Here is a 20,177-nt window from a genome sequence, read left to right as displayed (position 1 = left end):
AGGGGCCAAGGAGTTGTTTGGGGATTTCTAAGAAGTAGATTCCTTCAAATTAAATTTGCATGAAAAGGATTTAAAAATCATAAAAGCATGAAAAAGTGTGATTTTTGTTGTTACATTTCTCCCTCCTCCTATATGCTAGAATGTAGGATTCTTGAGGATAGATTCAGTGTTGTTTTTCTTTCTAATGGTGTCTAATGCCTAGCACAAAGATAAATAAAATTGAACCTTTTGTTCAAGAAAAGAGATGATATTCTTTTGGGATTTGAGAACAAAAGCTCATTTTGGCATTTAGGTTCACAGCTTTTACAGATTTTGGTGAAAGAAATGGTAATTTACGTTATTACTTTGCAACTATAAACATAAATGGGGTTTAATTAGAATTCTGAATCACTGATTCATTGTATTTGAATTTTAAGGACATTAATAGAAATGTTTTTAAAATACACTTTTCTTAAAATTTAGTGATTCATCACTTACATATAACACCCAATGCTCATCATAACAAGTGCTCTCCTTAATACCCATCACCCATTCAGCCCATCCCCCAACCACCTCCCTCACATCAACTCTCAGACACTTAACCGACTAAGAGCCACCCAGGCACCCCTAGATTTCATTCTTTTTGATGGCTGAGTAATATTCCAGTGTGTGTGTGTGTGTGTGTGTGTGTGTGTGTGTGTGTGTGTGTGTATCACCACATATATGATATATACATATATGTATGATACATATGATATATGTATACATCATATGATATATATGTATCACATTTTTATATGTGTATATCTCACATCTTTACCCATTAATCAGTCGATGGACATTTGGGCCCTAAAGTACACTTTTTTTGGTTTAATTTTATTTAAGGACTCACTCTCTAAGATAAGATAAATTTGCTTAAAATAGATATTTTTATTAGTAACATCTGAAGTTATGTGAAAAAGTTAGCATGTAGAGAAAAGGCTTTACTGAGTATATGTTTTTATTTCACTTGTAATTGTAAGATAATTATGTTTTATTAAGAAATCCCCTCAGACCGAAAGTTGCACTGACAGTGGGGCAGAAAATGAAGGCAGTTGTCACAGCGATCAGATGAGCAATGATTTTTCGAATGATGATGGTGTTGATGAAGGGATCTGCCTTGAAAGTAATAGTGGAACTGAAAAAATTTCAAAACCTGGACTTGAAAAGGTACCTTTTATAGTTTGTGGGTTTTAGTTGAGATAATAAAATAATCTCTGAGCTGTTATATAATTCTCTAACTGTTGTGACCAATAAATTCTCCTTAGGAGAAGTAATTTTTGAAAAGTAAGACTTTTAAAGCTGTTTTGTTTTTTTTTAATGTACATATGTGATCATAATTAAACTTTAGGAAAAAACTGCTTACAGGCAAGAGCATGAATTTTTGGAGGCTGATCTGTAGCTGGGGGGTGATATGGAAAAGGAGATCACTTCTGCCTTAAAAGTTACACCACGCCTCTAAATCTTTATATAAGAGTTTTCTCATATAGCAAAATGAAAGTTATTTGGCTACATCCATTCATTTTAAGATTCTGGCTCTGGAACTCCTTATGAAATAGTTAATAATAGAACTGATCTTTCTGAGGTAGGAGAAAGCCAAAGGCTTCAGCCTCTCTTGCCTCCCTATCACAGCCCTTAAGGCACTTAAAAAAAAGATACAGTTCCATGGATTATAATTTGACAACTACAAGATTTGATAATCTCTGTTATAGAATCTTTTATGTCATGGTATCAGTGATTTTTAAAATGTTATCAAACCATTTCTTTCATATTCACATAATCTGCTTTATTGAGGGGAGAATTATAGGTCAGATGTCTTGAGCATGTATAAATTATGAATCAATAACCTAAAGACTGCAGTAGCTCAAGTCTTGCAGAGTCATTTATACAGGGTTTTTAAGGCAGTATTTAAGAATAGAATTTCTCTTGCATTATTCCAACCACCATCATCATTTACCTTTTAAAATTATCTATTTCAGGGCAGATAGATGATCATGAGTTGCTATGTAATGAATAATGTAGCAGATATGTTATAACTTAGTGTAAAGAACACTGCATTCAAGCAAGGGTTGGCAAACTGTGGCTCAAAGTCTAAATCTAATTCTCTGCCTGTTTTTCTACATAAACAGTTACATCTGTCTTTTTTTCCCCCCTTGTCTTACTGCTGTAAGTAGGATTTCTTACAGTGTTGAATAGGAGTGGTGAGATAGGGCATTCTTGCCTTATTCTCAACTCAGGAGGAAAGTGTTCAGTTTTAAGTATGATGTTGGTTATAGGGTTTTTGTGGGTGTGCTTCATTAAGCTGAGGAGGTTTCCCTCATCCTAGTTTCTTAAGCATTTTTATCATGAATGAGTTTTGGATTTCATGAAATGCTTTTTCTGAGTTAGTTGATATATAGGATCACATGATTTTTCTAATTTAGCCTGTATTACAATAGATTGATCTTCTGGCATTGAACCATCTTTGCATACTTGAGAAATGTCAAATCAGCAGATCACTGTATCACAGATATTACATAAATACATTAGAAGATGTTCCAAATCATTTTATTGCTCAGCTCTTTTGCAAAGGAAATGGAATAATCTTGTTTGAATAAAAACATTATTTGGGATTTCTTGATCTTGACTGTGCATACCAGAATAGTCTTCTAATTAGAACCTGCTTCTAAAATTTCAGATTATTATTTTATTTTTACAAAAGAACATATTTCAGATATGCATAGTTACAGAGGTTATAACATAATTAAAACGTGAAGGAATGCACTGAATGGAACTCTGATGTATAAAATTATGTGATGACTTTACCATTTTAATTATCTTAGAGGGAATTGTGCCTACAATAAATATCTAGGACAGCTAACATATTATTTTACTCTGTACTAATAGAGAATAGGAAATACACAAATAAGGGAAATTCTTTTTCTTCTCTGAGGTACTTTTGTTTTTTCCTCTTAGAATTCCTTGATCTATGAGCTCTTCTCCGTTATGGTTCATTCAGGGAGTGCTGCTGGTGGTCATTATTATGCTTGTATAAAGTCATTCAGTGATGAACAGTGGTACAGCTTCAATGATCAACATGTCAGCAGGGTAAGGAGGGTTTTTTATTTTTAATTTATTTATTTTAAGAGAGAGAGAGAGAGAGCATATGTGTGCACATGCTAGCCAGAGGGGCAGAGAGAGGGAATCCCAGGCACTGTCAGTGCAGAGCCTAACATGGGGCTCGATCTCACGAACCGTGATATCATGACCTGAGCTGAAATCAAGAGTCAGATGCTTCACCTCCTGAGCCACTCAGGCACCCCAAGGAGGGGTTTTTAAAGATTATTCTGAAAGACAGGAGTAGAGCTGTTTCTAATCAACAGTAGGGATTTATTAAAAATGGGAGACTTAGTTTGTCCAGTGAAGCATTTTAAGACACATGCCAAGTCATTCTTTTGTTTTTGCTTTGAGTAAATTTTCTAGTTTATCATTGTTACTTATTTTGTTCTGTTCTGTTTTGTTTTGTTTGGGTCTTGCTAAGTGTTTCCAGAGGCTGACTCCCTTTTTTTTTTTTTTTTTTTTTTTTAATCTTGAGCCTTCATGTGGGCTACCTGTTGAGCACTAGAACTAATTGGCTGGTAGCAGCCAGTGATTCTGATCAAATTTTGTGAATTGGTAGTTGTATGGTACATTTTAACTCTGAGATTAAAATTGGCTTACTTGTTGACATAAAGGTAATGATGTTATAGATTTTAGAAGAAGGTAAACAGTGTAACAACTTTTTAGATAACACAAGAGGACATTAAGAAAACACATGGTGGATCTTCAGGAAGCCGAGGATATTACTCAAGTGCTTTTGCAAGGTAAATAACTTCCTAATTTGTACTGTTTATAAATTAGAGTTAATTATAGCTCTTCAGCATTTTTTGCCATTAAAAAAATTTAACCCAGGGGTCAGCAAACTATAACCCACAGACCAAACCCTGCCTGCCTCTAGTTTTTGGAAATAAAGTTTTATTGGAATGTCACTATACTCCTTTGTTGAAGTATTGTGTGTTGATCTTTTCCCTTTAACAACAGAGTTAAAATAACTTCAATATGGCCAAGAAAAAAATTGGCTGACTCCTGACTTAACTGTAGTAGTGGTTCTAGGACACAGGTTTTTTGAAGACTTAACTGTGTAACCAAGAGGAGATGTGGAATCTTCTCATAAACCTGTCAGGAAAAGCAAAGTAGATTCTCCTTTTTTTTTTCCTAGAATGTTTTAAGTTTGAACCTATCATCGAACACTTAACATGGTTTTCTAATTGTTTGAAACAAAGAAAAACTATTAAAACAAAATATTTGATGCTGGGAAATGGAATCTTTACAATCTACTTTTTGTCGACATTAATCTTTTTTATATTTCTACTAGCTCCACAAATGCTTATATGCTGATATATAGACTGAAGGATCCAGCACGAAATGCAAGTATGTTAGCATGTAGTTATTTGATTTTAATCTGTACTAATTTCTTTTGTAAGTTTGGCAAACCCAGATAACTACTTTTAAATGATTGTTTTTTTGTGCCTAGAAAAATTAATTATAAAGATTGTTATGAGATAATACCAAGTGGTGAAAACACTTGGAAAAAGTTGAACTATTTTTTAATACACTAAGAGATAAAACTTAACTCTACATTTAAAAAGTGGGGTATTTATTTTCAGTTAGATAGTGCTCAGTGATGATAAATCCCAGATCTGTGTAGCAGCCCTGACTCGCCATCTAGGTGGCCTAGAGCAAGTTATTCAGCTTTTCTAAATATTATTTTCCACGTCTGTAAAATGGGGATAATCATAGTATTTTATAGGATTATAATGAAAAATTAAACATTTTTTAGCATTTAGCATCATATCTACTAGTACATACTAATAACTCATATTTTGCTGTGACTGCTTTTTTTGGTATAAGCCTTTGGAGTATTTTATTATCAAAATGCTTTGAATGGGGACCCTTAAAAAAGTCAACTTCTGACTTACCACTCTACAAAGTTCCTGAGAGCTAAAGTTAAATATCTTTGTTTATTTGCTTAAAAAGCAAATAAAGTCTTATGAGTCTAGTATGCATCCTTTATTACGTTTTTAAAAAAAAATTTTTTTTTAATGTTTATTTATTTTTGAGACAGAGAGAGACACAGCATGAGCAGGGAAGGGGCAGAGAGAGAGGGAGACACAGAATGTGAAGCAGGCTCCAGGCTCTGAGCTGTCAGCACAGAGCCCGACGCGGGGCTCGAACTCACGAACTGTGAGATCGTGACCTGAGCCGAAGTCGGATGCTTAACCGACTGAGCCACCCAGGCGCCCCTATTACGTTTTAATTGTGTTGAGAGTCCTCAAAATAATCCTGTATACAAAGTATGTGGGTTTGTCTTTTATTATTACTTTAAAAAATTGCAGTTCCCCTTTTTTCTTAATGCTGACTCTGAATCAGTATTGCAAATAACTAGATGTGTTTGTGTGTACATATGGATATATACACAGGTGATATGTTGACCTGTATTTTTTTCATAATTACTATAATCACTGACCTTGATTTCTGTATTTCCTTTGTTCAGAAACTACCATACTGTAAAGTTTATTTTAGGTAGTTTACGTTTTGTTTATATTTTTGAAAATCCTCATTAGATTGTGGTATAAGGCTTAGGACTTAATTTATCTTTTCACTAATGATAATCCAGAGTGCAGAGTCTGTCATATAGTGGCTGTTTAATAATTTACTGTAGGTGCTCGCTTCGGCAGCACACATACTAAAATTGGAACGATACAGAGAAGATTAGCATGGCCCCTGCGCAAGGATGACACGCAAATTCGTGAAGCGTTCCATATTTTTGACAGATACCATATGCTTTCACTCTTATGTGGATCCTGAGAAACTTAACAGAAACCCATGGGGGAGGGGAAGGGAAAAAAAAAAAAGGAGGTTAGAATGGGAGAGAGCCAAAGCACAAGAGACTCTTAAAAACTGAGAACAAACTGAGGGTTGATGGGGGGTGGGAGGGAGGGGAGGGTGGGTGATGGGTATTGAGGAGGGCACCTTTTGGGATGAGCACTGGGTATTGTATGGAAACCAATTTGACAATAAACTTCATATATTGAAAAAAAATTTTACGGTAGAATTAATGGGGAAAAAAGGAAATTATAATAAGTCATTTCAGAACAGAGATTTCAGAGGAGAGTAATCATTCTAACTTTACAGATAAAAGAATGATACCCCAAAGGTTAACGTGTCCAAGACCATAGCTACCTGGAGGCAGAGCCAGGATTTTATTTCCTATGTTCTCTGTGTCACCCACCACTCCAGATATTTCCATTAGGGCAATAACTCAGCTTTCCTTTATCTACTCCCCAAAAATGTAGTTTTGTGCTGAAACACCAGAGGGTGCTCTATGTATGATATGGAATATTTTTACAATGAGAGTTTATTTCTATAAATAATCGATTTTTACGTTCCATAGGGATTTGATTACATATGTAATATATATATATATATATATATATATGTAGATATATAAATATATATGTGTGTGTGTGTATATATATATATATATATAAATATATATGTGTAGATATATAAATATGTGTGTGTGTGTATATATATATAAATATATATGTGTAGATATATAAATATGTGTGTGTGTGTGTGTGTGTGTGTATATATATATATATATATATATAAATTGTTCTCCCTATTTAAAGCCTGATAATCATTGGCATTATTAAATAGTGTCATATTCTCATATTGGCACTTTTAATGCTTTGAGTTACATATAAAATTCTGTGAATAGAAAGTAGCTAAAAGATTGTTTTGAGAACAAAGGAAAGATGAGTGTATTAGTGAATAATAACAAATAGCATTTGTAGTAGCAGCAGCAACAATAACACTTATTACATTTTATTATATCCCAGGTAATACTCTATGGGGTAGATGTATTAATAAGTTTAAGAAACCAAGGTCTAGAGAAGTAAACTTACCCAAGGTCACACAATTTGATGGCGATAATAAAATCAGAAATGATTTTATTTCAAAGTTTCAGAGAGACTTTTTCATTCTAAGAGTCTTAATCTGCATGCCAGGTTGTCCTGGAGCCAAGAGATACTATGGATTAAATGTGTGGTTTTTTAAAATGTATGAGACCTAATAACCATCAACTACCTCTTCACTCTTGTCTGGAAGAAGCTGATGTTCTAAGTTAAGAGATTAATGTAATTGAGATCTGTTTTGATGAGAGCTATCATAGAAATATGTACTGTGGGAACATAATAGAGCAAATTTATGTAAAGGAAGCTCAATTTCCAGTGACTATGTCTTGCCCTGTTTTTATTACAATAGAGTTTCTAGAAGTAGATGAATATCCAGAACATATCAAAAACTTGGTGCAGAGGGAGAGAGAATTGGAAGAACAAGAAAAAAGGCAACGAGAAATTGAGCGCAATACATGCAAGGTTAGATTTCATAAGTTTACTTTTAATTAAAATGCACTATTGAAGTTTGCTTAACTGCAATTCTCGTAACATTCATTGGGCTGATTCTGTAGGCAGTTATACTATCATTTCATTAAGCAGTACAACCAACTATATTACTGAAGTAAGATCTGATTTTTATGCATTAATAAACATTAACATGTAGTGATAATACTCAGTGCTGGTAAGGTTACAGTGACGTGAGCATTGTCACATTCTGCTATAAGACTAATAAGCTGGTAAAAACCTTATCGCATAGCAATTGAGTAGAATTCATTAAGAGCCTTAAGCAAATTCATCTTTTTTAATAGAATTCTCTTAAGAAAATATCTCTTAATGAGATAACCACAGATGCTATAAAAATTTTGGCAGCAAGGACATTGATCACAGTATTTTCCAAACAAGGGAAAAACTTGAAACAACCTGAAAGTATGTCAGTAAGAGAATGATTACTTAAATTATGATACATGCTTATAAAGAAACATGCAGTTGTTAAAATTAATGTTTTTGAATTCTTATAAGATGAAATATAGTCACTATATTTGTTGTTGAGAAAAATAGACACGGAAGAGAATGATTTCAGTTATACATTTTTTTAATTGTAATATTTTGACTATTAGGAAAAAAATACTGTCTGCAGAAGAATTACATTTTGACTCGATGACTTGCTGAGATGATGACACTATTTTACATTTTCTAGATAAAATTATTCTGTTTGCATCCTGTGAAACAAGTAATGATGGAAAATAAATTGGAGGTTCATAAGGATAAGACATTAAAGGAAGCAGTAGAAATGGCTTATAAGGTATGTTTAATTGCACTGTTGACATTTAATTATTGATATCTTAGATAACAATAGTAATCTCTTTTCCAAAATTTTTATTATGGTCAGTAGTAATATCAGCACTTGCAGTAAACTTGATAGTCTATTTACATCATCTCTCTCTCAGTGGGTGTAGCTTATACATCTTCTTTGGAACATACCCAATTGAGTTGGAGAAATTTCTCACCCTGAAAGCCAGTTCAGTTTTGTAGAACAAGAATTAGAATTAGAAACAAAAACATTTATTCTTTTTCATTCATTTAACAGGTATTCATTTAACACGACCGAAAACTGAGGTCGTGGCCGCCGTGATCAAAAAACTGTTAAAAGGGACATTGTATTTAGATTGTCTTGAATGAGAAGAGAGTAGCTTAAAATCAAATTAGAGACTTTATACAAATAGTAGGTTGCAATTTATTCTAAGAATAATGTAAAGTTATTAGTGGGTTTTGAAAGGCAAATAGAAACGGAAGCATTCTTTAACCAGATTATTCCAAACGTTGTCTGTAATACTTGACAAATTTTTGCCCTTTCCATGTAAATATGAGCATCATTGAACTGAAATTAAAGTCATTAGTTAGAGAAAAAATTGCATGCTACATTACAGTGTTCTGGTTTTGCTCACAATTGTATTTCCAGTACTTTTTCCTGGTGTGCAGGAAAAGGAAAATTTGGGTGGGTATGTGGATGAGCAAATGAATGAACAAACAGTAAAATTGATAGATAGCTCTGGATTTACCTCATTAAAAGTAAAAATCCTTTAAACACAGTGGACTGTAAGCATCATCTTTGCAAAACAGTAGTGAAACCAAATGAAACTAAAATAGAGAAAACATCTTAACAGTTTTTACACAATTTTACAGTCTGTAATAGCAGTAACAATAGTTTATATTCCAGCAGTTTTTAATGCAGGAAGACAAAGATTGTCAAAAGTCAGAAGTAAAAGTTCATAAATACAAAGAGTCAAACAAACAGAAGAGAGAAATAAGTCAGTCTTATGTACCAGAAAGAGAACTCCATCTTTGGGAGGAGTGAGGGGAATAGAGGTCGGTGGGGACACACACCAAAGCTTACTGTTTTTCTTGAAGGTCCTAATCACAAACCTTAAATAAGTATGAAATACTTTGAAGTAATCCTTTCTGTCTCCAGGCAGTTCATTTTTCACTTAAGAGATGTTGCATCCAGAGTATGCCATCTACCAGTAACATGGGCCAGAGGGAGACTTTATGACAGAAATTCCATGCCCTGAGCTGTAGATATGCTGGAGGCTCATATGGAAGGGGAGCTGCGAGGTGGCGCATGGGAGACACGGAAGCTGTGGCCTCTCTGGTGGCTCTGCGAGGCGTGCTATCCCCTGCGCTTAGAAAGATGGTTAAACCCAAACATGTCGTCACCAGTTCTTCTCCAGATCGGATTAATGCAACAGAAGCTGCATATTCTCTTGGTTGTTCTCCCCTGGGTTCCAGAGTAGTGATTATAGAGCAAGGGATTATAATACATTGATTTTGAGTTCATCTAAAGTTTAGAATGTTAACTTTTTTTAAAACTAGGAATGTTTTAAAAATATGTTAGTGCATAAGTTGCATTATTTAGGGGATAATGAAATAATTAAAAATAGCATTGAAGTTATGCCTTTAACTTTGATGTCTTTGAACTTTGATGCAAATCATAAATATATGAATTTTATTGTTTGCTAGGACCTATTGGTGGTGGAATTACACATCAGACTAAACTGTGTGTGTGTATGTGTGTATATATGTGTGTGTATGTGTGTGTGTGCATATATCTATATCTATATATATGTGTGTGTGTGTGTGTGTGTGTGTGTGTGTGTGTCTGTCTGTGTCTGTGTCTGTCTCCATCCGCCCCCCCCCCCCCCCCCGGCCTGGCCTTGTTTTCTTTTAGATGATGGATTTAGAAGAGGTCATACCCATGGATTGCTGTCGCCTTGTTAAATATGATGAGTTTCATGATTACCTTGAACGATCGTATGAAGGAGAGGAAGATACCCCAATGGGACTTCTACTAGGAGGAGTAAAGTCAACATACATGTTTGATCTACTGTTGGAGACGAGAAAACCTGACCAAGTTTTCCAGTCTTACAAACCTGGAGGTAAAGAATTTTACGGTTGTACTGGACTTAAAATTTTCATGAGAAGGTTTTTTAATAGAAATGAGTTTAATTTTAAATTTTTTTATGTTCTTAAAATGCAGAATAATTTTGATAGGTTAGGAAGTAGCAACAAGCTTAGAATTAATTTCTAGATTACTTTCAAAGAGCTATATACAAAATTTTAAAAAATTAGCTTGCAGCCTTCAGTGGGATTTTTCTTTTTCAGTGCTGAAAACACTTCTCTTCCCCCCTTCTCTCTATTTATACAGAAAAAAAAGTCCAAAAACAGTATAGTCTCATCAACTCTCAGAAGTAGAATCTTATTTTTCAGGGTTTCCTTGATGAAGTGGTTTCATAACCCATTGCTGCCAACACTTTTTATTTTTCTCCATCTTCTCCATTTTTGCAGGTCCCAGGAACTTCATTCTTTTTTTTTTGTCTTCATTAAATCTGTCACAGTCCTCAATATCTTGAGGGTTTTTTTGTTTGTTTGAGACTGATGTGGAAAGCAAAATACCACACTCCTAGCTTTACCCAGAGTAGTCCCTAAAGACAGTTACATGACCAAAGTTTTCTAGTAATCACTATGTAAACTGTAACAAATAGGGGAAAATAAAAATGTTTAAGTAACCTTAGAGAATTCTCACTATTATTGCATAACCCTGAATCCCTTCTATTGGTTGTTACAATTCAGACTTATGTTCTCTACTTTTATTCCTAAAAATTGAACTCACAAAAACCTTCTTCTGGGGGCGCCTGCCTAGGTGGCTCAATCGGGTAAGCGTCCTACTCTTAATTTCAGCTCAGGCCATAATCTCATGGTTCATGAGTTTGAGCCCCTCATCAGGCTCCACACTGATAGTAAAGCCTGCTTGGGATTCTCTTTCCCTCTCTCTGCCCCTCCCCCACTTGTGCATGTGCTTCCATGCTCTCTTTGGCTCTCTCAAAAAAGCAAAAGTAAAAAGCCTTCTACTCTCAAATTCTATTTCTTTGCAGATGCTATAAACCTCTCTTTGTTTTTTGTTTTTTTTTAATTAAGGCTCCTCTTTTCAAAGTAGATTAAGTATGATACTCTTAAGGGCTCCATCAGTCAGACTCTGTTCTGTTTGTAGAGAGTTCCTTTGGAGCATTTCCTTGCAGATTATTTTTGGTCTAGATAGCAAAATGATGATTAAAGTGTAACATGAGTCAGCAATAAAACCACTTTTTAAAAAGAGAACTTTAGGGACATCTGGGTGGCTTAGCGTCTGACTTCAGCTCAGGTCATGATCTTGCGGTTCATGGGTTCAAGCCCACATTGGGCCCTGTGCTGACAGCTCAGAGCCTGGACCCTGCTTCTGATTCTGTGTTTCCCTCTCTCTCTGCCCCTTCTCTGCTCACGCTCTCTCTCAAAAATAAACAAAAAAAAAAAAAAAAGAAAAAGAGAACTATACGTGTGAGTGTGGATTGTAAAACTTGCAGATAGCGTTTTATTTATTCATTAATAATGACTTTAGCAGAATATTTTATCAGATTTAGATTAGAAATCTAGGGAAAAACCTGACCATTTATATACACTTCATAAAGGAAATTAAAACATTTAAGCCAGAGAATAACTAAGTGTTTGAAGATGATTTGCTTTTCTAGTAACTAAAAGTTTAGTTATATATAATCTGAAAACAGAAGAGAAGATAGGATTAAGTTGTAATATGAAAAATTTAAGTGAAAAAAACAAACCATGTAAACCAAAGCAATTTTCTGTAGACTCTTCTGTAGAATGTAGAGAATATTATTTGGAGGAGGAGAAGTCTTTGATTATGAACGAGGTCTTGAGTGGTATAATGAAGGTTGATCAAAAGCAAATAGGGTTGCTGGGTCCCCTTTAGAATTTGTTCTGCATTCTCTAGTAATTTAATGTTGTGGTTTAGGTCTGTATTTTGCAACTTTGGATATGTATTTTATTTTAAGTTTATTTATTTATTCTGAGAGAGAGAGAGCATGAGTGCACAAGTCGGGGAGGGGCAGAGAGAAGGAGAGACAGAATCCCTGCACCATTAGCACAGAACCCAATGCAGGGTTTGAACTCATTAACTGTGAGATCATGACCTGAGCTGAGATCAAGAGTCAGTGCTTTAACTGACTGAGCCACCCAGGAGTACCTGGATATGCATTTTTAATGTGGTTGATAAATTTGTGTTATGTTTTACAAGGAAACAAACCATGAATTTTTCAAAAATCATATTTTGACTGTTGTCATTGTTTTTTGTTTTGTTTTGTTTTTTTTAATTTACATCCAAATTAGTTAATCCATATAGTACAACAATGATTTCAGGAGTAGATTCCTTAATGCCCCTTTCTCATTTAGCCCATCCCCCTCCCACAACCCCTCCAGTAGCCCTCTGTTTGTTCTCCATATTTAAGAGTCTTTTATGTTTTGTTCCCCTCCCTGTGACTGTTTCATTGTTTTAAAGAGATCTAGGAGAACTTTTTTATTAGCCTCATTTCCATTTCTTTGTAGATGTTTGTAATGTAATACATTGCAAGGAGAAGTTTATTATGTATTATATACATGTGTAACATTGTTATGTCTACTATCTTAATAGTTAGGAAAATATTACCTTGCCATCTATTGGAAATATATTAGGAATGCAGTGCTCATGTGAAATAGACTTTTAAAAATAACATCCATTTATGTTTTTGTATTTTTCAAATGTTTTGTGTTTTTCAGAAGTGATGGTGAAAGTTCATGTTGTTGATCTTAAGGCAGAATCTGTAGCTGCTCCTGTCACTGTTCGTGCTTACTTAAATCAAACGGTCACAGAGTTCAAACAGCTTATTTCAAAGGTAAGGTTTAAAATTGGTCAGTGAATATTTTTGAGTGCTTGTTCTGTACAAAGCATTGTGTGATAGTTATGAGTGTGGGAACTAGTACTTACTAGCAGGAGGCAAGTACAGTTAGAAGAGAAACACACTTCAAGTGGAAGACACCAAGTGACCAAAGTATGGAGGTCAGGAAGTGTGAGGCAAGCGCACACAGTGATGGCATATGTGTTTGGCTCAACCTCTGTATAGTACAGGCCTAGAAATAGAAGTTAGTTTATTTCATGGAGAGTTTTTAAATAGTAAACACAAAAGCATGGGCTCTATTTGATGTGGGCAATGGGAAGTATGTTATTTGTTTGTTTTCCTAAGTTCAGCAGTGGTATGATGAGAGTTCTGCTGTAGAATGGTAAGTTCCTGGATAGAGGGGGAGTCCGTAAAGTAGATGAGGAGGCTGTGGAAATAGTGCAAGTGAAGGCATTGGACCAGAAAGGAGAGAAGGGGTAGATTGTAAGAATGATTATATGCGTAGAATCTGCAGGACTTGGGATTGGTTGGAGTAAGGCAAGAAGGAGCACAGATGCTTTGAGGAGTTTTGAACTTGGGTAGCCACAAAGTAGTGATCTAGTAATCAAAATGGAAGAGTAGGGTAGGGGAGCAGATTTGACAGGGAAGGTGGTGAATTAAATGCTGGCCATATTCGGTGAGTTAGTGATAAAGAACATAGACTCATTCAGAATTTGTGAGCTGGAAAAATATGATGAAAACATTCAAATTTCCTTGGGCCAAGCTAGTCCACTCTAGAGAAATGATTATACTGTACTCTGTAGAACACTGAGCACACAAACACAGGTGAAATTTTTCAGGATTCTTAAGCCCCAGGCTTAGATGACTTGCTGTAGTGGAAATTGTTCAGTAATAGCAAGCAAGAAGTTGATCCACTTTCTAGTCATTCCTCTATGGCAGTATTATCTTTGATCTCATCTAGGTTTTTTTTTTTAATGCCTATTTTAACAGGGTTGTTGTGAATGTTAATGGAACAAATAAATGCTCTGTTTGTGGAGAAAAATTGTTAAGTTATTATATAAAAGTTGGGTTTTAATTATTATTGCGTTGAAAAAACAACAATGACCTCTGATTCTTCTGCCAAAGTAATAGATAATTTGAGGAGATAAATCATGTTTTGGAGATAGATTTTACAATTAAATTGCTCTTAGAAAGCCTATATAAGTGTACTTGCTCCTTATTACAGTTTAATCTAGAGTATGAGCATTGAGGTAGAATACAAAAGAAACATATGACATTGCCTTCCTGAAGAAGTTAATAATTTTATTGGGGGAGAATATATCTGTAGAGAATAAAGGCAGTCACAAAGTATTTTGCCAAGAAAGGCAGCAGATAAAGTCTAACTAGACCGCCAAAGAATTAGTTATCATTAGTTGTATTGAAAACACATCATGTTTTTTTAAATGTAAATTTTTTTGTCTGCTCATTTCTTGTGAAATTCCCAAAATGATACCTCAGATTAAGGACATGTACTTTTAGAGTAACTTGAAACTTTACCTATTAATTTAATCTCATTTTACACAGAAGAAAAATGATTTAGTAGAAGTATTAACTATTCGCAGAATACAAAAGAACTCATCAAAAGTTCAGGAGTTAAACAGTTACTGGTTTGACATCTGTTCTCAAAGTGTCAGTTATTCAGTTTCTTTGGAACCACATCCCCTCATTTACTTTGCAAGTGCGAGAGGAATAGAATTTTTAGTGAAAAATCATTACCTTTAAAATAGTTTCAGAGCATCCATTCATAAGTGATACTTTGTTCACCTAATTTACAGCATAATTAATGGATAGGACTAAAATTTTTCCCATAGAGTCTTTAAAAATTTATAAACCTCCACTAAGATTATTTTCTTTTAATTTTCTTTCTGTTTCTAAGAACTCAGCAGTGTGTCTTCATCCACATTTCCAAGTCCAGCAGAATTATCCTTGCGAGTACTTTTTACTGACTTGCTTCCATTGCAGGCCATCCATTTACCTGCTGAAACCATGCGGATAGTGCTAGAGCGCTGCCACAATGATCTGCGCCTCCTCACTGTGCCCAGTAAGACCCTGAAAGCTGAAGGGTTTTTTAGAAGTAACAAGGTATGTCTTTTATTTCTTCATTACTATTGTCTATGCTGGTAATAGTAAATTAAGTTTCATATTATAAGGCTGGCCTCTAGAGCCATCCACTATGTGTCTGTAATTTACCTCGTAAGTTCTCCCAGCGTCTCGGCAATTACCTTCCTTTGTAATCAGGTCAGATCAGGCTTCTTTCTGTCCTACTCCATCCGTCTGCCGGTTCTCCTCTAGGTCTTGTTCATGAGCTACCTCTGCCTGCCTGCAGTATTCTTCCCCCTCTCCCTACATTTTTTTTCAAGGCGCAGATTAGTCCTGCCTCTTTGGTGAAGCCTTACTGACCATTTCTGTCCACAACAATCTTGTCCTCTGAATTCTGTAAATTATGTTACACTCGTTCTTGAGCTTCTCCCATAAAGCACTACTTGATGGGGAAAGTCAAAGACATGCCTACTCTAGAGAAGATTGTCATTTGGGTTCACCCAAAGGGGTTCACCCTTTGCCTACTTATTTATCTCAGATAGAAAAGAGAAAGTTCACATTGATCTGTTTGTTTCATCTCTTGACGTGTTCTATCATTGATAAATGATTTTTCCTCTGTGTTTATTCATAACACCATCAGTTTACTCTGGATCAATTGAATCCAAAATTTTCCCTGTTTGCCATGTTTTATTTATTGCCTTTTCCGTTCTCATTCGTCTTAGTGCAGTCTAGTCTTTTATCTCATTTAACCTTTTTTAGTGTTGTCTTATTATTCCTAAGGTGTAATTTTTATTCACCTCTGTTTTCTTTGGATACTTTTGTGTGGTGCTTATGTGTGTATCATTAAAATCCGCCCTAATACCATTTTAGGGTGAAAAGTAGGAGGGATCTCACTTTATTTTTTTCTTTAAATGGTTACCTAATGATCCTAATCTGTAACATTAATTGGACACTGGTTATCTGTATTTAACCAGTACTTCCCCCAGATTATTTGAAAAACATCCCCAGATGAAATACCATTTCATCTATAAATAATCTGAATGTCTATCTCTAAAAGGTGAGAACTCTTTAAAAACATAACTATAATTATATTATTACATCTAGAAAATTAACAGAATTAATATCAACAAATGTCTAGTCAAGCTTCCCTTATTATCTTGTAAAATTTTTTTCTGACAGGATTTATTTGTTCAGGTAGGACCCAAATAAAGTCCATGATATACCTCTCAAGTCTATTTTAACCTACAGATCCCCCTATGTGTATTTATTTCCTTGTCATTTATTTGCTCTAGAATCAAGTCATTTGTCCATTAGATTTTTTTTCTATAATCTGGATTTTGGTATTACATTCCCAAAATGCCTTTATACATGTTCCTCTATCCATGTTCATGCTACGCTTGTTTTTCTAATGAGCAAGATGTGGAATACAAAAACTTTCTGAAAATAGAAAACCCAGTAAAGAAGGTATCAGTGTGTGCATGTGCGCATGTGTGTGTCTCATCTATCTTAGCACAGTTTTATGGCTAATTACAAAGACATATGAACATAATATTTATTGTATTTAGTCTCCAAAAACCATACACATTTCCTTTAGAGATGTCATCATCCCAAATTTTACAACATTTTGTCTTGTGTTGAGGTGATATGAGTGAGAATGAATGTCACTAAAATTAATGATGTAATGTAACTCTCTTACTTACTATTTAGGTATTTGTTGAAAGTTCTGAGACTTTGGATTACCAGATGGCCTTTACAGACTCTCATTTGTGGAAACTCCTGGATCGTCATGCAAATACGATCAGATTATTTGTTTTGTTACCTGAACAGTCCCCAGGCTCTTATTCCAAAAGGACAGCGTGCCAGAAAGCTGGGGGTGATTCTGGTGGTAACGTGGATGATGACTGTGATAGAGTCAAAGGACCTGTGGGGAGCCTCAAGTCTGTGGAAGCTATTCTCGAAGAAAGCACTGAAAAACTCAAAAGCTTGTCACTACAACAGCAGCAAGATGGAGATAATGGAGACAGCAGCAAAAGTACTGAGACAAGTGACTTTGAAAACATAGAATCACCTCTCAATGAGAGGGACTCTTCAGCGTCAGTGGACAATAGAGAACTTGAACAGCACATTCAGACTTCTGATCCCGAAAATTTTCAATCTGAAGAACGATCAGACTCAGATGTGAATAATGACAGGAGTACAAGTTCAGTGGACAGTGACATTCTTAGCTCCAGTCACAGCAGTGACACTTTGTGCAATGCTGATAATGCTCAGATTCCTTTGGCTAATGGACTTGACTCTCATAGCATCACGAGTAGTAGAAGAACTAAAGCAAATGAAGGGAAAAAAGAGACATGGGACACAGCAGAAGAAGACTCTGGAACGGATAGTGAATACGATGAGAGTGGCAAGAGCAGGGGAGAAATACAGTACATGTATTTCAAAGCAGAACCCTATGCTGCAGACGAAGGTTCTGGGGAAGGACATAAATGTATGTACTTAGAAAGAAAACTCCTTGAAACAGCACCAACTGGTTTCTCAGTTTATTTAAATTTTTAGTTAAGAAAGGAACCAGCTAAGAGTTCAGTACTTTGTTCTAGGATCACCCGTAACTTCCTGGATTATAAGAGTGTTCTCTGTTGCCTTTGCTTTCATTTTCGGGGCAGTTGTAGTAACAACTGTCTTTGGACCTCCGCAGCACATCAGACCTGTGACAGCAGTGATGTCACAGCTCTGGGGAAGATAAGTGAAAAAGAAAAGGAATTAAGAATTGTTTTAAAGTAAAGAATGAAGAATTGTTTTAAAGGAAAGAATTATGATAAAAGCCCTAAGTTAAAAACTAAGAAATAGTTTAAAAAGTAAATAATATACCAAAAAGATAAAATTTGGTATTCATTGCTGAGGAAAAGTTTTTATTTGTGCATCCCCTCTCTTCTCTTTATCCCTCAATGCAAATAACCCCCTCCCCACCCCCTAAATAGTCCATGGTTAACTGGGAAAGTCAGAAAAAGGAAAGGGGCTTTTTTAAAGTTGATACTTTGAAGTAAGCTCCAAGCAGAGTATAAACTAGAAATCCTCAAGTGTATAATCACAAAAACATTGAAGAGATCTGTCAGTTCAGGTATTTGGGATAAGCAGCAACAGCAAAAACACACCTACATGAAAACAATAAAATGACTTATAAAACATCAGATGAAAACAGCCAAAGAATGTACAAAAGTTTTCTTCAAGTATAAAAGAGAAATAGCTCAAAAAAACAAATACTTTGCATTATATTACCCCTTATATTCTTAATTTTAGTTTTCAAAACAGTTGTTCTCACCTGAAGCTTCTCTGAAATTAGTAAAGCAAATATTGATATCCTCGTTTGACTGATAAGAAAACTGAAGCTCATAGTGGATGGATGACTTGCCCAAAAGTACATGTGTAGCTAGTAAGGAGTGGAACCACTACTAGAATATAAGTCTTTGAATTGAATGCATTTGCTGTTACCTTTCTGACAGTGGAAAGGGAGTCCCACTCTATCCATCCGTTCATCCACCACCCCCCCCCCCCCCAATTAATATTTCCTGAATCCATTCAAGATGCCAGGCCCTACGTAGATGTTAGAAGTGGAGATGACAAAGACGCAGCCTCATGTTTCATCTGGTGGGAGAAGGCCCACAACCAGCATGAAAGTTAATTGCTGCGATGCTTATAGTCTCAAAATTTAGTCTCTTAAAAGGAAGTGGTAGAAATTATGAAATCAGTAATAAAAATGCATAAATTTGTCTTTTTAACTAATTAGTTCCCAGTAACACTGGAACCATGTGACATCCATATAGATACCTTGCAGAAACTCAAGTGGGAAAATGTGGGTTAGTGAGCCACAACAGAGACAGAGACTCTATAATAATGCTTTAACTCCCTGTGGCACTTTTACTTCATAAGGCTCATTAATTCACAACATCTCACTTATTTCTCAACAGCTGTGTGAAATTGATGCCATTAGACACTTTTTGCTGATGAAGAAACTGGCTCAAACTGACTTAAATAATTTGCCGGGGGTCACACAGCCAGTAGGTCACACTGCTGGTCAGTCCAGCTCCTGTGATCTGATTGTAAGCCTGGCCCACATTTCTCCACCTCATAACTGCTACCCACTGTCTCTTACTTTCCTCACGTCAGAGTAAAGGAAAAATAGCCAGTAGCTACCCTTTCTTACCATCTTCAACCCTTCAAGAGCATTAGAAAATTAAAAACAGCTCCTCTTTACAAAGAGGTTAGAAATTTCTCTTAAGTGGTTTGTTTTATAATGATGTGCTGGAGAGTTGACTGCATGAGTCTAAACGTTAAGAATTTAATAGGAATACTTAGAATTGTAGACTGAGGAGTCTCCTTCCACCTTTTTGGAAATTCATAGTGGACTAGTTTACTAGCATTCGTTGAAATAGTAAACATGATGATCAAGAGAACCCGTTTACTACAATTTATTTTGGTTTTCAGAAGCCGTGCAGAAGGCTTGTTTGAACAGAAAAAGTGGAAACGGGCTTAGAGGTAGATGAGTAGGGTTGAGAGCCAGCAGCCACGTGCTTCAGGAGTCTGTGCTAAGACTGTTTCATCACAGCTCCTCAGAGACCTGAAAGTTGGTACCTGGGTAACATGGATGATGAATAATAATACGGTTCTTCAGAGTGATGAAATGCCAGGGTGTAACACATAAACAAAGAATTTGATATCTGAAGAGTGACATTTTATATACAGTATAGACAATATGGGTAGCAACTGAAATACACTTAAAGTGATGGTCTTTAAGCTATCTGTTATAATCCAGGAATTGTTTCGGGGAGTATGGACCTTTCTC

At 35.3% G+C, this 20,177-nt stretch overlaps 1 protein-coding gene and 1 non-coding gene across 3 annotated transcripts in view; both read left to right on the top strand.

Annotated features, from left to right (window-relative positions):
• The window catches only part of USP47 (ubiquitin specific peptidase 47), a 105,933-nt gene that overhangs the window by 73,191 nt on the left and 12,565 nt on the right, over positions 1-20,177 (top strand). For both annotated transcript variants that reach the window (XM_019456327.2, XM_019456328.2), the window contains 10 exons: positions 1,021-1,188; positions 2,974-3,105; positions 3,784-3,860; positions 4,412-4,467; positions 7,366-7,478; positions 8,197-8,301; positions 10,225-10,432; positions 13,140-13,255; positions 15,260-15,379; positions 17,045-17,825. In XM_019456327.2, the coding sequence (XP_019311872.1) occupies positions 1,021-1,188; positions 2,974-3,105; positions 3,784-3,860; positions 4,412-4,467; positions 7,366-7,478; positions 8,197-8,301; positions 10,225-10,432; positions 13,140-13,255; positions 15,260-15,379; positions 17,045-17,825 (1,876 nt within the window). The remainder of the gene's footprint in view (positions 1-1,020; positions 1,189-2,973; positions 3,106-3,783; positions 3,861-4,411; positions 4,468-7,365; positions 7,479-8,196; positions 8,302-10,224; positions 10,433-13,139; positions 13,256-15,259; positions 15,380-17,044; positions 17,826-20,177) is intronic.
• Positions 5,759-5,865, top strand: LOC128776376 (U6 spliceosomal RNA). Its single transcript, XR_008421439.1, has one exon. It is a non-coding gene; the product is annotated as a U6 spliceosomal RNA (small nuclear RNA).

Source organism: Panthera pardus, unplaced genomic scaffold, assembly GCF_024362965.1.
Source record: "Panthera pardus isolate Hobbes unplaced genomic scaffold, ASM2436296v1 HiC_scaffold_12, whole genome shotgun sequence".
In the NCBI taxonomy this organism is placed as follows: Eukaryota; Metazoa; Chordata; class Mammalia; order Carnivora; family Felidae; genus Panthera; species Panthera pardus.
The sequence above is the reverse complement of the archived record's forward strand: the minus strand, read 5'-3'. Positions and strand labels throughout refer to the sequence as shown.